The 14,176-nt window shown below is 40.0% G+C and overlaps 1 protein-coding gene across 4 annotated transcripts in view; it reads right to left on the reverse strand.

Moving 5' to 3' along the window:
- Positions 1-1,842: 1,842 nt before the first annotated feature.
- Positions 1,843-14,176, reverse strand: part of FRMD3 (FERM domain containing 3) — a 299,285-nt gene continuing 286,951 nt past the window's right edge. For 2 of the 4 annotated variants that reach the window (XM_023213427.1, XM_023213429.1), the window contains exon 14: positions 3,484-7,367. In XM_023213427.1, the coding sequence (XP_023069195.1) occupies positions 6,769-7,367 (599 nt within the window). In that variant the 3' untranslated portion in view covers positions 3,484-6,768. Of the gene's footprint in view, positions 2,069-3,483; positions 7,368-14,176 lie in introns of those variants that run through there. The other 2 variants (XM_023213431.1, XM_023213428.2) reach the window with 2 other exon arrangements.

The following is a 14,176-nucleotide window of genomic DNA, read 5'->3' on the forward strand; positions in this document are numbered from 1 at the left end:
TCCAGGCCTTTTGAGACAGGCAGAGATGTGGGAACATCTGACCCGTTGGGGCAGACTTTCTGAAAGGCAGCTTTTTAGTTGTGATTCCTTGTACTCATTGATAGTGTTTGCTTCACATTGCAGTTTATATTCTGGGAAGAGTGTATATGGAACATTTGGCTTTAAACAAATGCCCAGAAGACTGACACTTCTCATTATAAATGATCAAGTTGACTTTCTGTGAAACTAAGTCTTCAGTGTATTTAGTGTAAGTCAGTTGCTCATAGTTAAGCTGATCATTAGTGTTCTGTATGTGCAGATCATAAATGCTAAATTCAGCAGTATGAATGTAAAAACAGCATTGAGATTATTCTGTCTTCCTACCTCACATTAAACAAGAAATTAAGTATTATTAATGGTAAACAAATTGAGTCTGGGTGCAGTAGCTCACGCCTATAATCCCAGCACTTTGAGAGGCCAAAGTGGGTGGCTCACTTGAGGTCAGGAGTTCGAGATCAGCCTGGCCAGCATGGTGAAATCCTGGTCTACTAAAAATACTAAAATTCGCCGGGCATGGTGGCATGTGCCTGTAATCCTAGCTACTGAGGAGGCTGAGGCATGAGAATCGCTTGAACCTGGGAGGCAGAGGTTGCAGTTAGCCAAGATCACACCAACGCACTCCAGTCTGGAGAACAGACCAAGACTCTGTCTCAAAAAACAAACAAACAACAACAACAACAAAAAACCCAAATTGAGTGAGTATGTAGCATTAATGCCAGAAGGTTCACACAAAATAATCTTCTCTGTAATTTATAATCTCACATCAAAACACGATGTCATGAATTTTGGTAAATTTTAATCTGACTCTTGATGGGAAGTAGAACAACTATAGAGCAACAATTCTTCCCTATTTTATTTTGTCAACACTATAGAGAAACATACTAGAGGAGCTGTTGAGAGAAGGCATCTAGTTAATCAGGCAAAGTCTTACAGGTCAAGTGCCTGGAACAGTCCTAGTTAACACCTGTTGCTATGACCTTGTCATTAAAACCATCCCCTTTTACTCCCAAAAGAGTTCAGGTTTGAATGATAAATTATATGGTAACCCTATGAGCTGGGAGCAGTGCCTTTATGTGTCCCGGCCCCCTCTTCAGGGTCTGGTTCACAACCTTGCAGAACCAGAAAATCAGGGTGTCAGGAAACTCAGGCTGATTGAGGAGAGGAAGGGAGTTGATTCACACCAAGGAAATTCCAAGAGACTGATGCTTAAATCAGAACACAAACTTCCTAACTTATGAAGAATGTAGCAAGGGAAGTAGAAACTAATGTTAGTTTGCGTGGTCTCACCCTTGAAGGGTGGTCTCCTTGGAAAGACAATGATCATAATCGTAAGTCTGTGGGTGAGAGGAACCAGGCAATGGGTGTTTTCTGGAGAAGCTGCTAGAATTTGCAAACCATGTTTCAGTACTTGGGACCCAAAGAAAGCATACATTTGTCCTTTATAAGAGTTTTCCTTTATAACAGTGAAAATGGCCTCAGTTCCCTTTCCAGAGAGATATTTGGAATAAGTATCAGCTAAAGGTAAAGAATAGGGATGTGTGATTCCAACCAACCTTCTGTTCTTTACTAATAATAACTGATAAGCTCTCTCACCCATTGGCAAGAACTGTCAGGGCTGATGTCGGTGGCTGACCATCCCCTGATGCCTGAGGTTGACCATCCCCTGATGCCTGAGGTTCAGCCAGGAGCATCCTTCTCCACGGTCTCCTTGCTTGTAACATTGGAGGTTGCAGAGATCCAAAATATTCACCGCCATCCCTGCCACCACCCCAGTTCCCAGTAGATAATAGATACAATGGCCAGGAGAGGGTTAAAAGCAGCTTTATTAATGGATTGGAGAGCACAGCTGGGATCTGAGGCCTAAGCAAGGTTCCTTTCTTCTTCTCTGAAGTGACAGTTGCTGAGCCCACTGGGTGGGGCCCACCGAACTTACCCACCCAGTCACAGACGGATGCTGGAACATGGAGAGCCGAGTCTTGGCTGAGCTCACCACGGGCAGTTTCTGCTGGGTCTGTTTACTGCATGGAGACTGGAGGCCCAAATGCAGGTCCAAGAGAAAAGGAGAGAGGGAGAGAGAAAAGAAGCAGGAGGACAAGTAAGCAGAGACCTTCAGCACATTGTCTCCACCCTGTAGAGAATGGCCCAGAGGGACTCAAGCCCCATCAACCACAACCATCCCAGAAGTCACCCCAGGGGTGGAAGCCTCTCCCCAGTACTTTTTCTCCAGGGTGGGAATGTTGGTAGGAGAGTCTTCCTCTATTTGGCTAAGGAGAAAATGTAGGAATAAAGCAAGAGTTTCCTCCAGGCAGTGACATTGGGTCAGGAGTTCAATGAACTGCTCAATGAGTAAGTGGCCAAGCGCCATTTTGTGTGAGCCTTTTGGGTCAACAGACGCTAACCCAAACAAAGGCACAGGCTTGAGATACTGAAATCAGAACTATAGGTCCATAAGCTACCTCACATCTGAATGCTAATCACTGAATTCCTTTTCTTGCCTGTCATCTAGAGCCTGTACTTCTAAGGACTGCTGGATAAGGCATGAGGCCACCATAGCTAAGGGCCAATTCTGCTTGACTTCTATTGTATTCCTACAATTAAGAGAACTCCCCCACCCCTTTTGTTTCATTCCAAGTAACACCTTTTGGTTTAACTGTCAGGTATGGAGTTGTTAGCTTTGCGCCAAACCTAAGCAGAAGACCTGTCAAGGCTACGCTGGGCAGAGGGGAGGATAGAAGTGGAATCATGACCAGCCTGACCAACATGGAGGAACCCCACCTCTACTGAAAATACAAAAAAATTGACTGGATGTGGCGGTGCATCCCTGTAATTTCAGCTACTTGGGAAGCTGAGGCAGGAGAATCGCTTGAACTCCGGAGGAGGAGGTTGCAGTGAGCCGGGATCGCGCCATTGCACTCCAGCCTGGGCAACAAGAGCAAAACTCCATCTCAAAACATAAAAATAAAAAACAAAAAGAAGTGGAATCATGAGATTCTTCCAGAGTGCATGAACAGATAGAGAGGTTTAATGGCAAGTGAAATAACAGAGTTGAGTCTCATGCAGCTCTCTCTGGCACAGGAAGGCACCCTTTTCTGGCCAATGGTGATAACATGATTTTCTAGCACTCTGAAATCCAAGCTCCTGTCAGTCAGAATACCCCTCTTTTATTTTTTCTGTGCTTTTCTATTTCTCTGGTTAACTTAATATCATTAATTAGATCAAGGTTTCTTTTATGTTTGAGCACATTTTCAGTGCTAGTATTCCTGCTTTGGGCCTGGATGACTTCTGCAAAGGGTTAATCTAATCCACTACCTGGGATTTTTTTTTTTAATACTATCACCATTATATGTTGACCTCATTTCATGGTCCTAGAGGGAATCCTTTCATAGTTTCCAACAACCTGACTATACAATTTTACTTTAAATAAAACTGAATGATTGCAAAAAATTTTACCCCAGAGTATTTTTATTAGGGATTCCTGCCACCATATTAACATATAAAACAATCTGGATGTTGACATAGAAATGCAAATTTCACCATACAAAGGTAAGGCTCCAATCACAGTAACATGGCCCCCATATCTCTAGTATTTCAATGAAATAAACTCATTGTGAATTCACCCCGAGTTGTGTTTATAAATATTAGACAAACCACAAAATATATTCCAAATACATAACATTTTACAATATTTTTCAAGCACAGACAAATACATACTTTACCTACATTGTTTTCATGATCCAACTTGCATTAGCACTAAAGGCAAGATTGTGTGTGTATATGTATTTGCCATATAAGTGTGTCTGTATTATATATATTTATTTATATTCACAAATGTACACACAGTGGCATTTGTGGAAAATTTAACCCTTTCAGGCTGTGGGTTTTACCCACCATAGTATCTGACAGGGAAAAGAACCAATAATATGTCACAAATTCCTCAATTAGGGCAAAATAAGCACAATTATGCAAGAAAGGCATATATGTTGTGTCCATTCAAAGACACACATATATACAGATTCACATATAAACACACATATACTGATAATATGGAATATACATATACTCACACACTTGCTTTAAACTCTGTATCTCACTCTATCATATACTGTCCATCTCTGGAAGCAGTCTTTTCCTCATTCGATTCAGGCAACTGGTGACTATCTTCTAACAAAACTTAAATGGATGTTTCTAAAAGGCTCTGATTCTATGCTGAGCAAATGGCTTTTCAAGATTCCGGTTTAATTTTTGATGGCTGTTTAAATTCAGCAGACCCTATCCTGTCAACTTCTTCACTTAGAAATATTTCTATTCAACAATGAAGTTTCCACCTAAGAGAAAAGAGATGTTAGCTGGGAATGTTAAAATAATATATTTATTACTCCTTAGTATAAATCTGCATGGTTGGATTACATGTGATATTTATCCTATCACATTTTTCAAGTATTTTACAATGGAAAATATATTATTTCCATAATTTAAAAATATTATATAATATTATTTTGAAAGAGTGAGGGCCAGATGATTTGTCATAGTCAGAACTTTAGAGAAAATTATATGATGCATGATCAGAAGGGGACTTATTTTGTGCAGACTACGCTGAAGTTGCCTGATGTCAGAAAGGATGACTTAGAAATCGTATGAGAAAAGAAGGAGAAAAACACAAATTTCAATTTCAAAGCTAGCCATCTGCAAGCTTCCAAAATAAACTGTTGAAGATTCCAATCACAGAAAAGATATTTCTAAATCAGTATCAAATTTCAGGTACTAAACAATCTTTATTAAAAAGCAAAATAAATCACTGAAAGCATATAGGAAGGGAAACCCTTCCAACTTAATGGCAAATATATATTATCATTTGCTCAACTGCAGGCTTCACGAACTGAGTTTCAAAACTTATTTCCAAAATTAAATGTCCAGTGAAACACTCAGAGCTCCACTGAGGGAGTGGAAATGGAATGCCCAATTTAGAAATGATGCTAATGATAGGGTTGGAGTGTCATTAGTTAGAGAGAGTGATTACAAGTGGGCCCTGTATCTTTGTACATTAAGGCAGTGGAATGTTTTCAATCCACAGAGCTCTATGCTCCATGGCATAAGCTCTAGACTCTTACCTTTCTCCAACATAACACAGTATCAGTAGGTAGTCTGCATGGGAAAGCATCAGTGCCTTGCTGATGGTACAATGCTCTAGTACCTTCCTTGATACCATTAAATCGTTGGATTAAATCCTTTCCATCGTGGATTTAATGGTATCAAGGAAGGTACTAGAGCATTGGTCCCCTCTACAGTCTGGTTAGGGTCATGTCACTACTTTACCCAGGCTGAATTGTTATGTCATCTCATGAGGCCTCTCCAGTTTCTCTATGGAAGTCAGATTTTAAAACAAGTGGGAAAGGAAAGGAGTATAATGACCACCACAAAGGATGATCACGGACATGTATCAAAAAGCCATTCATTCTCTGTCTCTCTCTCACACACACACACACACACATGCACACGCACACTCACATACAAACACACTTTTGAAGTTTCTTCTACAGAATCACAACAAATGGCATGAGGGATCAAAATATTTACCTTAACGTTTCTCCATTTATTTAGATCCACTTAAACATGTTCATGTTAACTCGGACAGCGAGTGAACTGCTCTTCACATCATCGAACGCTGGCATCACCATCACTTTCATAAAATAGACCACTCGCCTGCCTGCCACCATTTGCCTGCCAGCTTCACCAGAACTCATTTTTGCCACTTTCCTTTCCTCCAGTTACTAATTGCCTTCACTCTTGGGTTAATGTATACCGATATGCAACTGACTAGCACATCTTTTACCTTTTCTCCTTTAAACTCTCACTTTCTTTTTAAAACATCTGCTTCTTCGGCCAAAATATACAGACAGAATACAAATGAAAATAACAAGTCCTCTTGTCCAAATACTTTGAAAAATGGACCACCCTGTGTCCACTTGATGCTCTCAGTTTCTACATCCTCCAGTTCCATCCTCTGTTTTAGCAGCTTACTTACTAAACTGTCTTTCTACCCATTTTCTATCTCATATGCAGATCATAACAAATTATGGTATTGTTCAGCCAAAAATATTTTTAAAAACAAAGTAGCGCCAAAACATTAAAAAATTTCTGATATACCATTTGTGCATTAGTTTTACAATCTGTACATGTAAATAACTCCAGGAGGCTTCTTTTTTTTTTTTGCTAAAAATTTACCAAAATAGTTTGAACACATAAAAATATTTTTAAAAAAACAAAACCAAAAACCCAGCATAAATTTAGTTGTATAGGCATTGGTTAGAGGACACTGTTTTCACTAAGGATTATATTCAACAACTTTCTCTTGGGTTTTCACTAAAATTCTGATTCTGAACCTTATAGCTTATAATGGTGCCAACTATTAGAAACTGGAAAATCTAATTCAGTCCAATGTATCATGTATTATGATATAATAGATAAAGGGTATGTCTACAATATAATAAAAAATAAACATAGTTTTGGTTATTTAAAGACCATCTTCCTAACCTGTAACTAAAATAACTGTATTTGATTTAAACGTATTTAAGTGCAGTGAATTATGGAAAGCTAACTTAAAGGTTTGAATAATCAATTATGAGTAAGGAACACCTGTTGACAGCCCCGTGACCCTTCAGAACCAGGCATTTGCTGAAAAAAAAAATCACTAGCATTGAATATAGCCCTTAGTCATGTGAGAGATTAACTTCATGAGCAACCCAGCATGTAGAGGATGAGGTGGACTTTCCCAGCCACCCACTCCTTGAGGGGACAGTAGTATTCATAGTGAAACTGCTCAAACTCTGGTGTCTGGCGGATTTCGCATAAGAAGGAGAGATCAATACCTGACTCCAAAAGGAGGAGGAGCAGGGGAAATACAAAGAGCAGCAGTCCCAGGCCCACCACAAGGAGCCTGGAAAAACTCTTGACCAGTGGGTTCACCCGAATATGGCCAGTCAGAATGTCATAGCTCCACGACAAAGCACGGCGAGCCTCCTTCAGCTCCTCTTCTTCAGCAATCAAAAAGGCGTTTTCATCTGCTTCCAGATCCTCAAATGAATCTGTGTCTTCTCTTTCCAACTCAAGCCTGGAAGGACAGTCAAAGAGCATGTCAATCTCATCGTCGTCCACAGGAGTGGGGAGCAGGCTGGCACTTGGGTTGTACACTAGTTCAGAGATGGTTAAAGGTTCTTCTTTTATTTTATCTTCCTCTTCACTAGGGGGATCTTCATACTCTCGGGCTGCCTTCACTGGGGAACTGGAGATCAAGGGAGCAGAAATGTTGTCCTCCTTAGGCAATGGAACACCTGTAAAGAGAGATTTTTTTTTCTAAATTTAAAATTTCAGATTTTCCCACAAAAATCTGCAGGAAGAAACAGAAAAAAAAAAAACTAATGGGATTCAAGCAATCTATGAAATTCGTCCGTGGTATCCTAACTTTGAACAAAGTCCTATTATAGTAAAAGACCCTCTACCATAAATTCAAAGGTCAACATGCTAAACTCAAACTAGCCAATACTTCTCAAAGGGTTAGCAATATTTGCAACATTTAGGTGTGCAATTTTGATCTGCAAACCTCCAACCTTGGTCATGTTTGCTTGAATAAAATGACAATAAATCACAATTATAATTATGAGCAGTGATTTTTTTAGAAATCAACACTATCACCCAATATAATATCATAGTAAAACCACAGAATCTGTCCTTCAATGACAATCTCTTTATTTTTCTGATGTGTTGTTTTCTAGTCTTCATTCTAGACACAATTTTGTGTTCTAGTTTTATATATTTGCAATCATATTTTATACCCAAGCTTAAATCGTGCTCCTTGCATTTAAAATTTTAACATAAACATTTTATATGTTTAAACAAATTCCCATTGGTATTATTTATAAAAGATGACATTTTGTTATTTAGTTATGCAATAAATGAGTTGCCTATTGTCAAACATTTAGATTGCTTTGCAGTTGTAAAGAGAAAATGCGACAAGAGACATCTTTATATACAAAGCTTTTTTTCTCTTCTTGTTTTGGTTCATTTGCTGTAGATAAATGCTAGAAGGGAAACTGCTTAATCAAAGGGTGAGAACTTTTTTTATGTTTATTGAGAGAGAGGTATTTATCAATGCCTCATTTTACTGATAGGAAATCAAGTTACCTAAGGTCAGACCTAGGGTTAACTCTGCCAATTTTGAGTCTTGGATTCATAGTGGGAAATAAAGTTAGCATCAAAGAAGTGTCCTCCAGGATGGATCTACCATATAACCAAAATGGCAGCCAGGTGCATTTAGGGAACCACAAACCAGCTTTCAATGAATCTGTTACGTGATTTTTCTCTCTTCAAGGCATACAGGCATGACTTACTGGTTTTGTCATACAAAAATCAACAGAAATTTCATGATAGCTCTAGTCTGATAGCACGGAGAAGTCCAAATAAAAAATACCATAAAAATACAAGAGATATACTAAAGGTCAACAAGCACCTGACAGTATGCTTAACATCATTAATCATTAGGGAAATGCAAGTCAAAACTACAATAAGATGCCACTTTATGCCTACTCAAATGGCAACAATTTTTTTAAAAACTGAAAATAACAAGTGTTGGTGAGGATGTGAAGACATTAGTACTCTGCATATTGCCAGAAAAACTATAAATGGTTCTGGCCATTGTGGGAAAAAAAATTGATAGTTCCCCAGAAAAATCAAACATAGAGTTACCAGACAACCCAGCAATACCACTCCCGGGTACATACTCCAAAGAATTGAAAACAGGTACTCAGAATGCTGGGACCCAGGATGGCCAATTAGAGGCAGCTGTAGTCCGTGGCACTCATGGAGATGAATAAATAGGGGCTAGTAAATGCAGCACCTTCAACTGAGATACCCAGTTTCTTGCATTGGGACTGACTGGGCAAACAGCTCAACCCACAGAGAATAAAGAAAAGCAGAAGACGGGGGGACGGCCCACCTGGAAGAGGTACAGAAGCAAAGATACCCCCACCCCCAGCCAAGGGAAGTGGTGAGTGATTGTGCAACCCTGCCCAGGAAACCACACTTCTCCTTTAGATCTTTGCAACCTGCAGATCAGGAGATCCCCTTGTGAGCCCAGGCCACCAGGGCCTTGGGTCTGATACACAAAGCCGTGCAGAGTCTTGGCAGAGTAGCCACTCAGACACACACAGAGACCCAGGAGTTTTACATGCTCTGGCTCAGGATCCCTGGCAAGGCAGGAAATCCATCTGTACATATCCCCAGGAAGGCAGTTGAATCCAGGGACCCAGGTAGCCTCATACTGTGGGCCCCACTTCCATAGCACCTCACAAGACCCACTGGCTTGGAATCCCAGTCAGCTAACAGCAGTATGTTGAAGTCTGCCTGAGATGGGTCCAAGTTCCTGGAGAAAAGGATGGCTACCATCTGTGCAGCTTAGTCAACTCAGTTGCTCCAGCCTGCTGGCTGTGGAGAACAGAGACAGACCGAAAGAGGAAGGGTACCCCACAATGCAGCGCAGCTGCCTTGCCAGATTGTGGCCAGAGAGCTGCCTTAAGTAGGACCCCAATCCATTTCTCACTGGATAGGACTCCTTGTGGGGGCTTCACCCATTCCAGCCACGGTTCTACAGAGTTTTGATCTTTCCCTGAGATGGAGCTCCCAGGGGAAGGGGCAGCCACCATTTCTGTGGTTTGGTCAACTCAGCTGTTCCAGCCTGCCTGCTCTGGAAATAGAGGCAGTCTGAATGAGAAAGAGTCCCCACCAATGCAGCACACATGTTCTACCAAAAAGCAGTCAGACTGCTTCTTTGAGTAGGTCTGTGATCCTAGTCCTCTGGACTGAGTGGGACCTCACAACAGGAGTCTCCAGCCACCTCCTACAGGTGCATGCAGGCCAGCAACAAGTCAGTACACCCCTGGGATGGGGCTTCCAGTGGAAGAAGCTGGCTGCCATCTTTGCTGTTTCATGTCCTTCACTGGTGATACCTACAGGGATAGAAGAAACTAAGGCAACTGGAGTCTCAAGCAGAGCCCCAGCAAACTGCAGCAGCCCTAGAGTAGTGAGGGCTGCAGCAGCCCTAGAGTAGAGAAAACAACATCATCAACAAAAAAGGCCCCACAAAAACTTCATTCAAAGGTCAGCAACCACAAAGATCAAAGATAGATAAGCCTACAAAGATGAAAAGAATCAATGCAAAAACACTGAGAACTGAAAAAAACATAATGCCTCTTCTAATCCAAATGACGGCAATACCTCTCTAGAAAGGACACAGAACTGGGCTAAGGCTGAGATGGATGAATTGACAGAAGTAGGCTTCAGAAGGTGAGTAATAACGAACATCACTGAGCTAAAGGAGTATGTTCTAACCCAATGCAAAGAAGCTAAGAATCACAATGATACAATACAGGGGCTGATAGCCAGAATAGCCAGGTTAGAGAGGAACATAATGGACCTGATGGAGCTCAAAAACATAACATGAGAACTTCACAATGAAATCACAAGTATCAATAGCAGAATAGACCAAGTTGAGAAAAGAATCTTAGAGCTTGAAGACTATCTTTCTGAAATAAGACAGGCAGACAAGAATAGAGTAAAAAGAATAAAAAATAATGAATAAAACCTCTGAGAAATATGCAATTATGTAAAGAGATTGAACCTATGCCTGATTCTGATTGAGGTACCTGAAAGATACAGGAAGAATGGAACCAAGTTAGAAAATATACTTCAGGATATCATCCAGGAGAACTTCCCCAATCTAGCAAGACCTGCCAACATTCAAACTCAGGAAATGAGGAGAACCCCAGTAAGTTACTCCACAAGATCATCCCCAAGACATATAATTATCCGATTCTCCAAGTTCAAAATGAAAGAAGAAATGTTAAGGGCAACCAGAGAGAAAGGCCAGGTCACCTACAAAGGGAAACTCATCAGACTAACAGCAGCTCAGCAGAAACCCTACAAGCAAGAAGAGATTGGGGCCAACATTCAACATTCTTAAAGAAAAGAACTTCCAACCCAGAATTTCATCTTTGGCCAAAGTAAGCTTCATAAGTGAAGGAAAAACAAGATTCTTTTCAGAAAACCAAATGCTGGGGGAATTTGTCACCACTGTACAAGCCTTGCAAGAGCTCCTGAAGGAAGTACGAAATATGGAAAGGAAAAACCATTTCCAGCCACTACAAAGACACACTGAACTACACAGACTGGTGACACTATGAATCAACCACATAAACAAGTCTGCAAAATAACCAACTAGCATCATGACAGGATCAAATTCACACATAACAATATTAACCTTAAATGTAAATGGGCTAAATGCCCCAAGTAAAAGAAACTGAATGGCAAACTGGGTAAAGAGCCAAGACCCATCAGTATGCTGTCTTCAAGAGACCCATCTCATGTCCAAGACACACATAGGCTCAAAATAAAGGGATCAAGGAAAACGTACCAAGCAAATGGAAAACAGAAAAAAAGCAGGGGTTGCAATCCTAGATTCTGACAAAACAGAGTTTTAAACCAACAAAGATCAAAAAAGACAAAGGAGGTCATTACATAATGATAAACAGTTCAACAGGAAGAGCTAACTATCCTAAATATATATGCACCCAATACAGGAGCACCCAGATTCATAAAGCAAATGCTTAGAGACTACAAAGAGACTTAGACTCCACACAATTATAGTGGGAGATTTTTAACACTCCATTGACAATATTAGATAGATTATAGAGACAGAAAATTAACAAAGATATTCAGGACCTGAACTCAGCTCCAGATCAAGTGGACATGGTAGATATCTACAGAACTCTCCACCTAAATTAAAAAGATATATTCTCATTGCCACATGAGACTTACTCTAAAACTGATCACATAACTGGAAGTAAAACACTCCCCAAGAAATGCAAAAGAACTGAAATTGTAATGGTCTGTCAGCCCACAGTGCAATCAAATTAAAACTCAAGATTAAGAATCCATTACTGAAAGACTCTTGGATAAATAATGAAATGAAGGCAGAAATCAAGAAGTTCTTTGAAAATAACAAGAACAAAGAGACAATGTACCAGAATCTTTGGGATACAGCTAAAACAGCATTAAGCAGGAAATTCATAATGCCCACATCAAAAAGCTAGAAAGATCTCAAGTTAAGAATGTAACATCTCAACTAAAAGTACTAGAGAACCAAGACCAAACAAACCCCAAAGCTATCAGAAGACAAGAAATAACCAAGACCAGAGAGGAACTGAAGGAGAGGCACAAAAAAAAAAAAATCAAAAAGTCAACAAATCTAGATACTGAATTTTAGAAAAAAATTAATAAACTAGATAGGCTGCTAGCTAGACTAATAAAGAAGAAAAAACAGAAGAGTCAAATAAACACAATCTGAAATGGTAAGGGGGATATCACCACTGACCCCACAGAAATACAAACAACCATCAGAAAATACATAGAACATAATTTGGGAAATCCACGTTGATAAATCTCTGGTCCATCTCAACTCAAAACCCTCCAATGAGATTTACCAGGAAACTGTACATAGGAACATCAACTTCAGTACATCCAAACCCAAACGCATCACCTCCCTCTCACCTCTTTCCCTCTTGCACCACTCACTATGTTGTAAATGGCACCATCTTTTCTTCAGTCTCTTATATCAGTAACTCAAGGATTGGCCAGAACGACTTCTTCTCACTCACTGCTGACATCTGTCATTAACTTCTGCAAACTCTGCCACCGTCTTCATTTTCAAAGCTATCCCTGCCTCGCCACTCTTATCACTTCTTAACTGGATGATAGCAATGGCTTCCTAACTGGTTTCCTTGATTTCAGTCCAGCTCCTTGTAAGTTGTTTCCAGAATAATCATTTTTAAATGCCTAATAATTTATATCAATCCTCTTGTTAAAAGGTTTCTCATGTCTTTCAAATTAAATATTAAATTAAACTTTTTAGCCTAGTACAAAAATCTCTGTCTACCACATATGCTACCTCCATGCCCATCTATTGAGGGTTCCCATATATGTCATGCCTCTGTGTCTTTGCACAGACTGCTACCTCTTCCTGGAGTGTCCTCTGCACCTGGATTGCTCTTACTCATCCTCTAAGACCCTATGTGTTACGTCCTCTGGGAAGGCTCTCCTATCCCCCACTCCCAGACTGAGATACATGCTAATTATCTGGTACTTTTCATGGTTGACTCCTTATGGCCCATTTCTCTCCAAATGATTAGTCTAAGCCAGTCATAGTAATTCCAGTCTCTTGGTCACATTTGGTTTTAAAATGGGCATATGGGCCAAACCTGAAAATAAAAATGGAAGGGGAGAAGAAGAGAGGTAGGGGGAGGGGGCCTGAGGGGATGGATTTTTGAGAAAGGTTTTTACTTCTAAGGAGATCATCCTGGAAAGGTACAGACTCCTTACCTCTTGACATTGTTGTAACTGAAAGAAACAGCAGAAACTGGCAGCCATCCTACGGTGCTGAGAGCAACTGCATGAGGGGAAGCTTGGCTGACTGAGAAGAGCAGTGTAGAGATAAAATGAAACTGGTTCTCAACCCTGGAATCCTCTCTGACTCTGGACTTGTCTTGGATAATAAATCACCTTATTATTTAAACCAGTGCTAATCAGAATTCCTCATTACTTGCTGATGATGGCATCCTAACTGATGCAGCTGTCATACCGTCTTGTGGATCTCTTTATCTTCACAGTCAGTCATTACACTGTGCTGCAGATTTATTATGGGTTTTTCCATTAAAATTTTATCTCCTGAAAGGCAGGGACTTGAAATATCTACTAGAAAATTGTAGAAATCACTACATGTCATGGCAAACATTTATAATAGCAAAACGTTGGAAGAATTCCCACCAAAGTCAGGAACATTATAAAGAATTATCACCACACATCAGTATTGGCCCTAGATAATGCAATATGATGAAGACAAAAAATAAGAAGTGTAAATATTGGAAAGTAAGGCACAAAAGTCTAGTTCCAGATAATAGAATTATCTACATAGAAAAGAGATAAAAATGAAACAGGACAATTAATAAGAATTTAAAAAGGTGTTGGAATGCAAGATCAACATATTAAAGCAGGCGGTTTACTGCATACAGCAGAGACAATATAAAAAATGATA

This window comes from Piliocolobus tephrosceles, chromosome 14, assembly GCF_002776525.5.
Source record: "Piliocolobus tephrosceles isolate RC106 chromosome 14, ASM277652v3, whole genome shotgun sequence".
NCBI classification, from domain to species: domain Eukaryota; kingdom Metazoa; phylum Chordata; class Mammalia; order Primates; family Cercopithecidae; genus Piliocolobus; species Piliocolobus tephrosceles.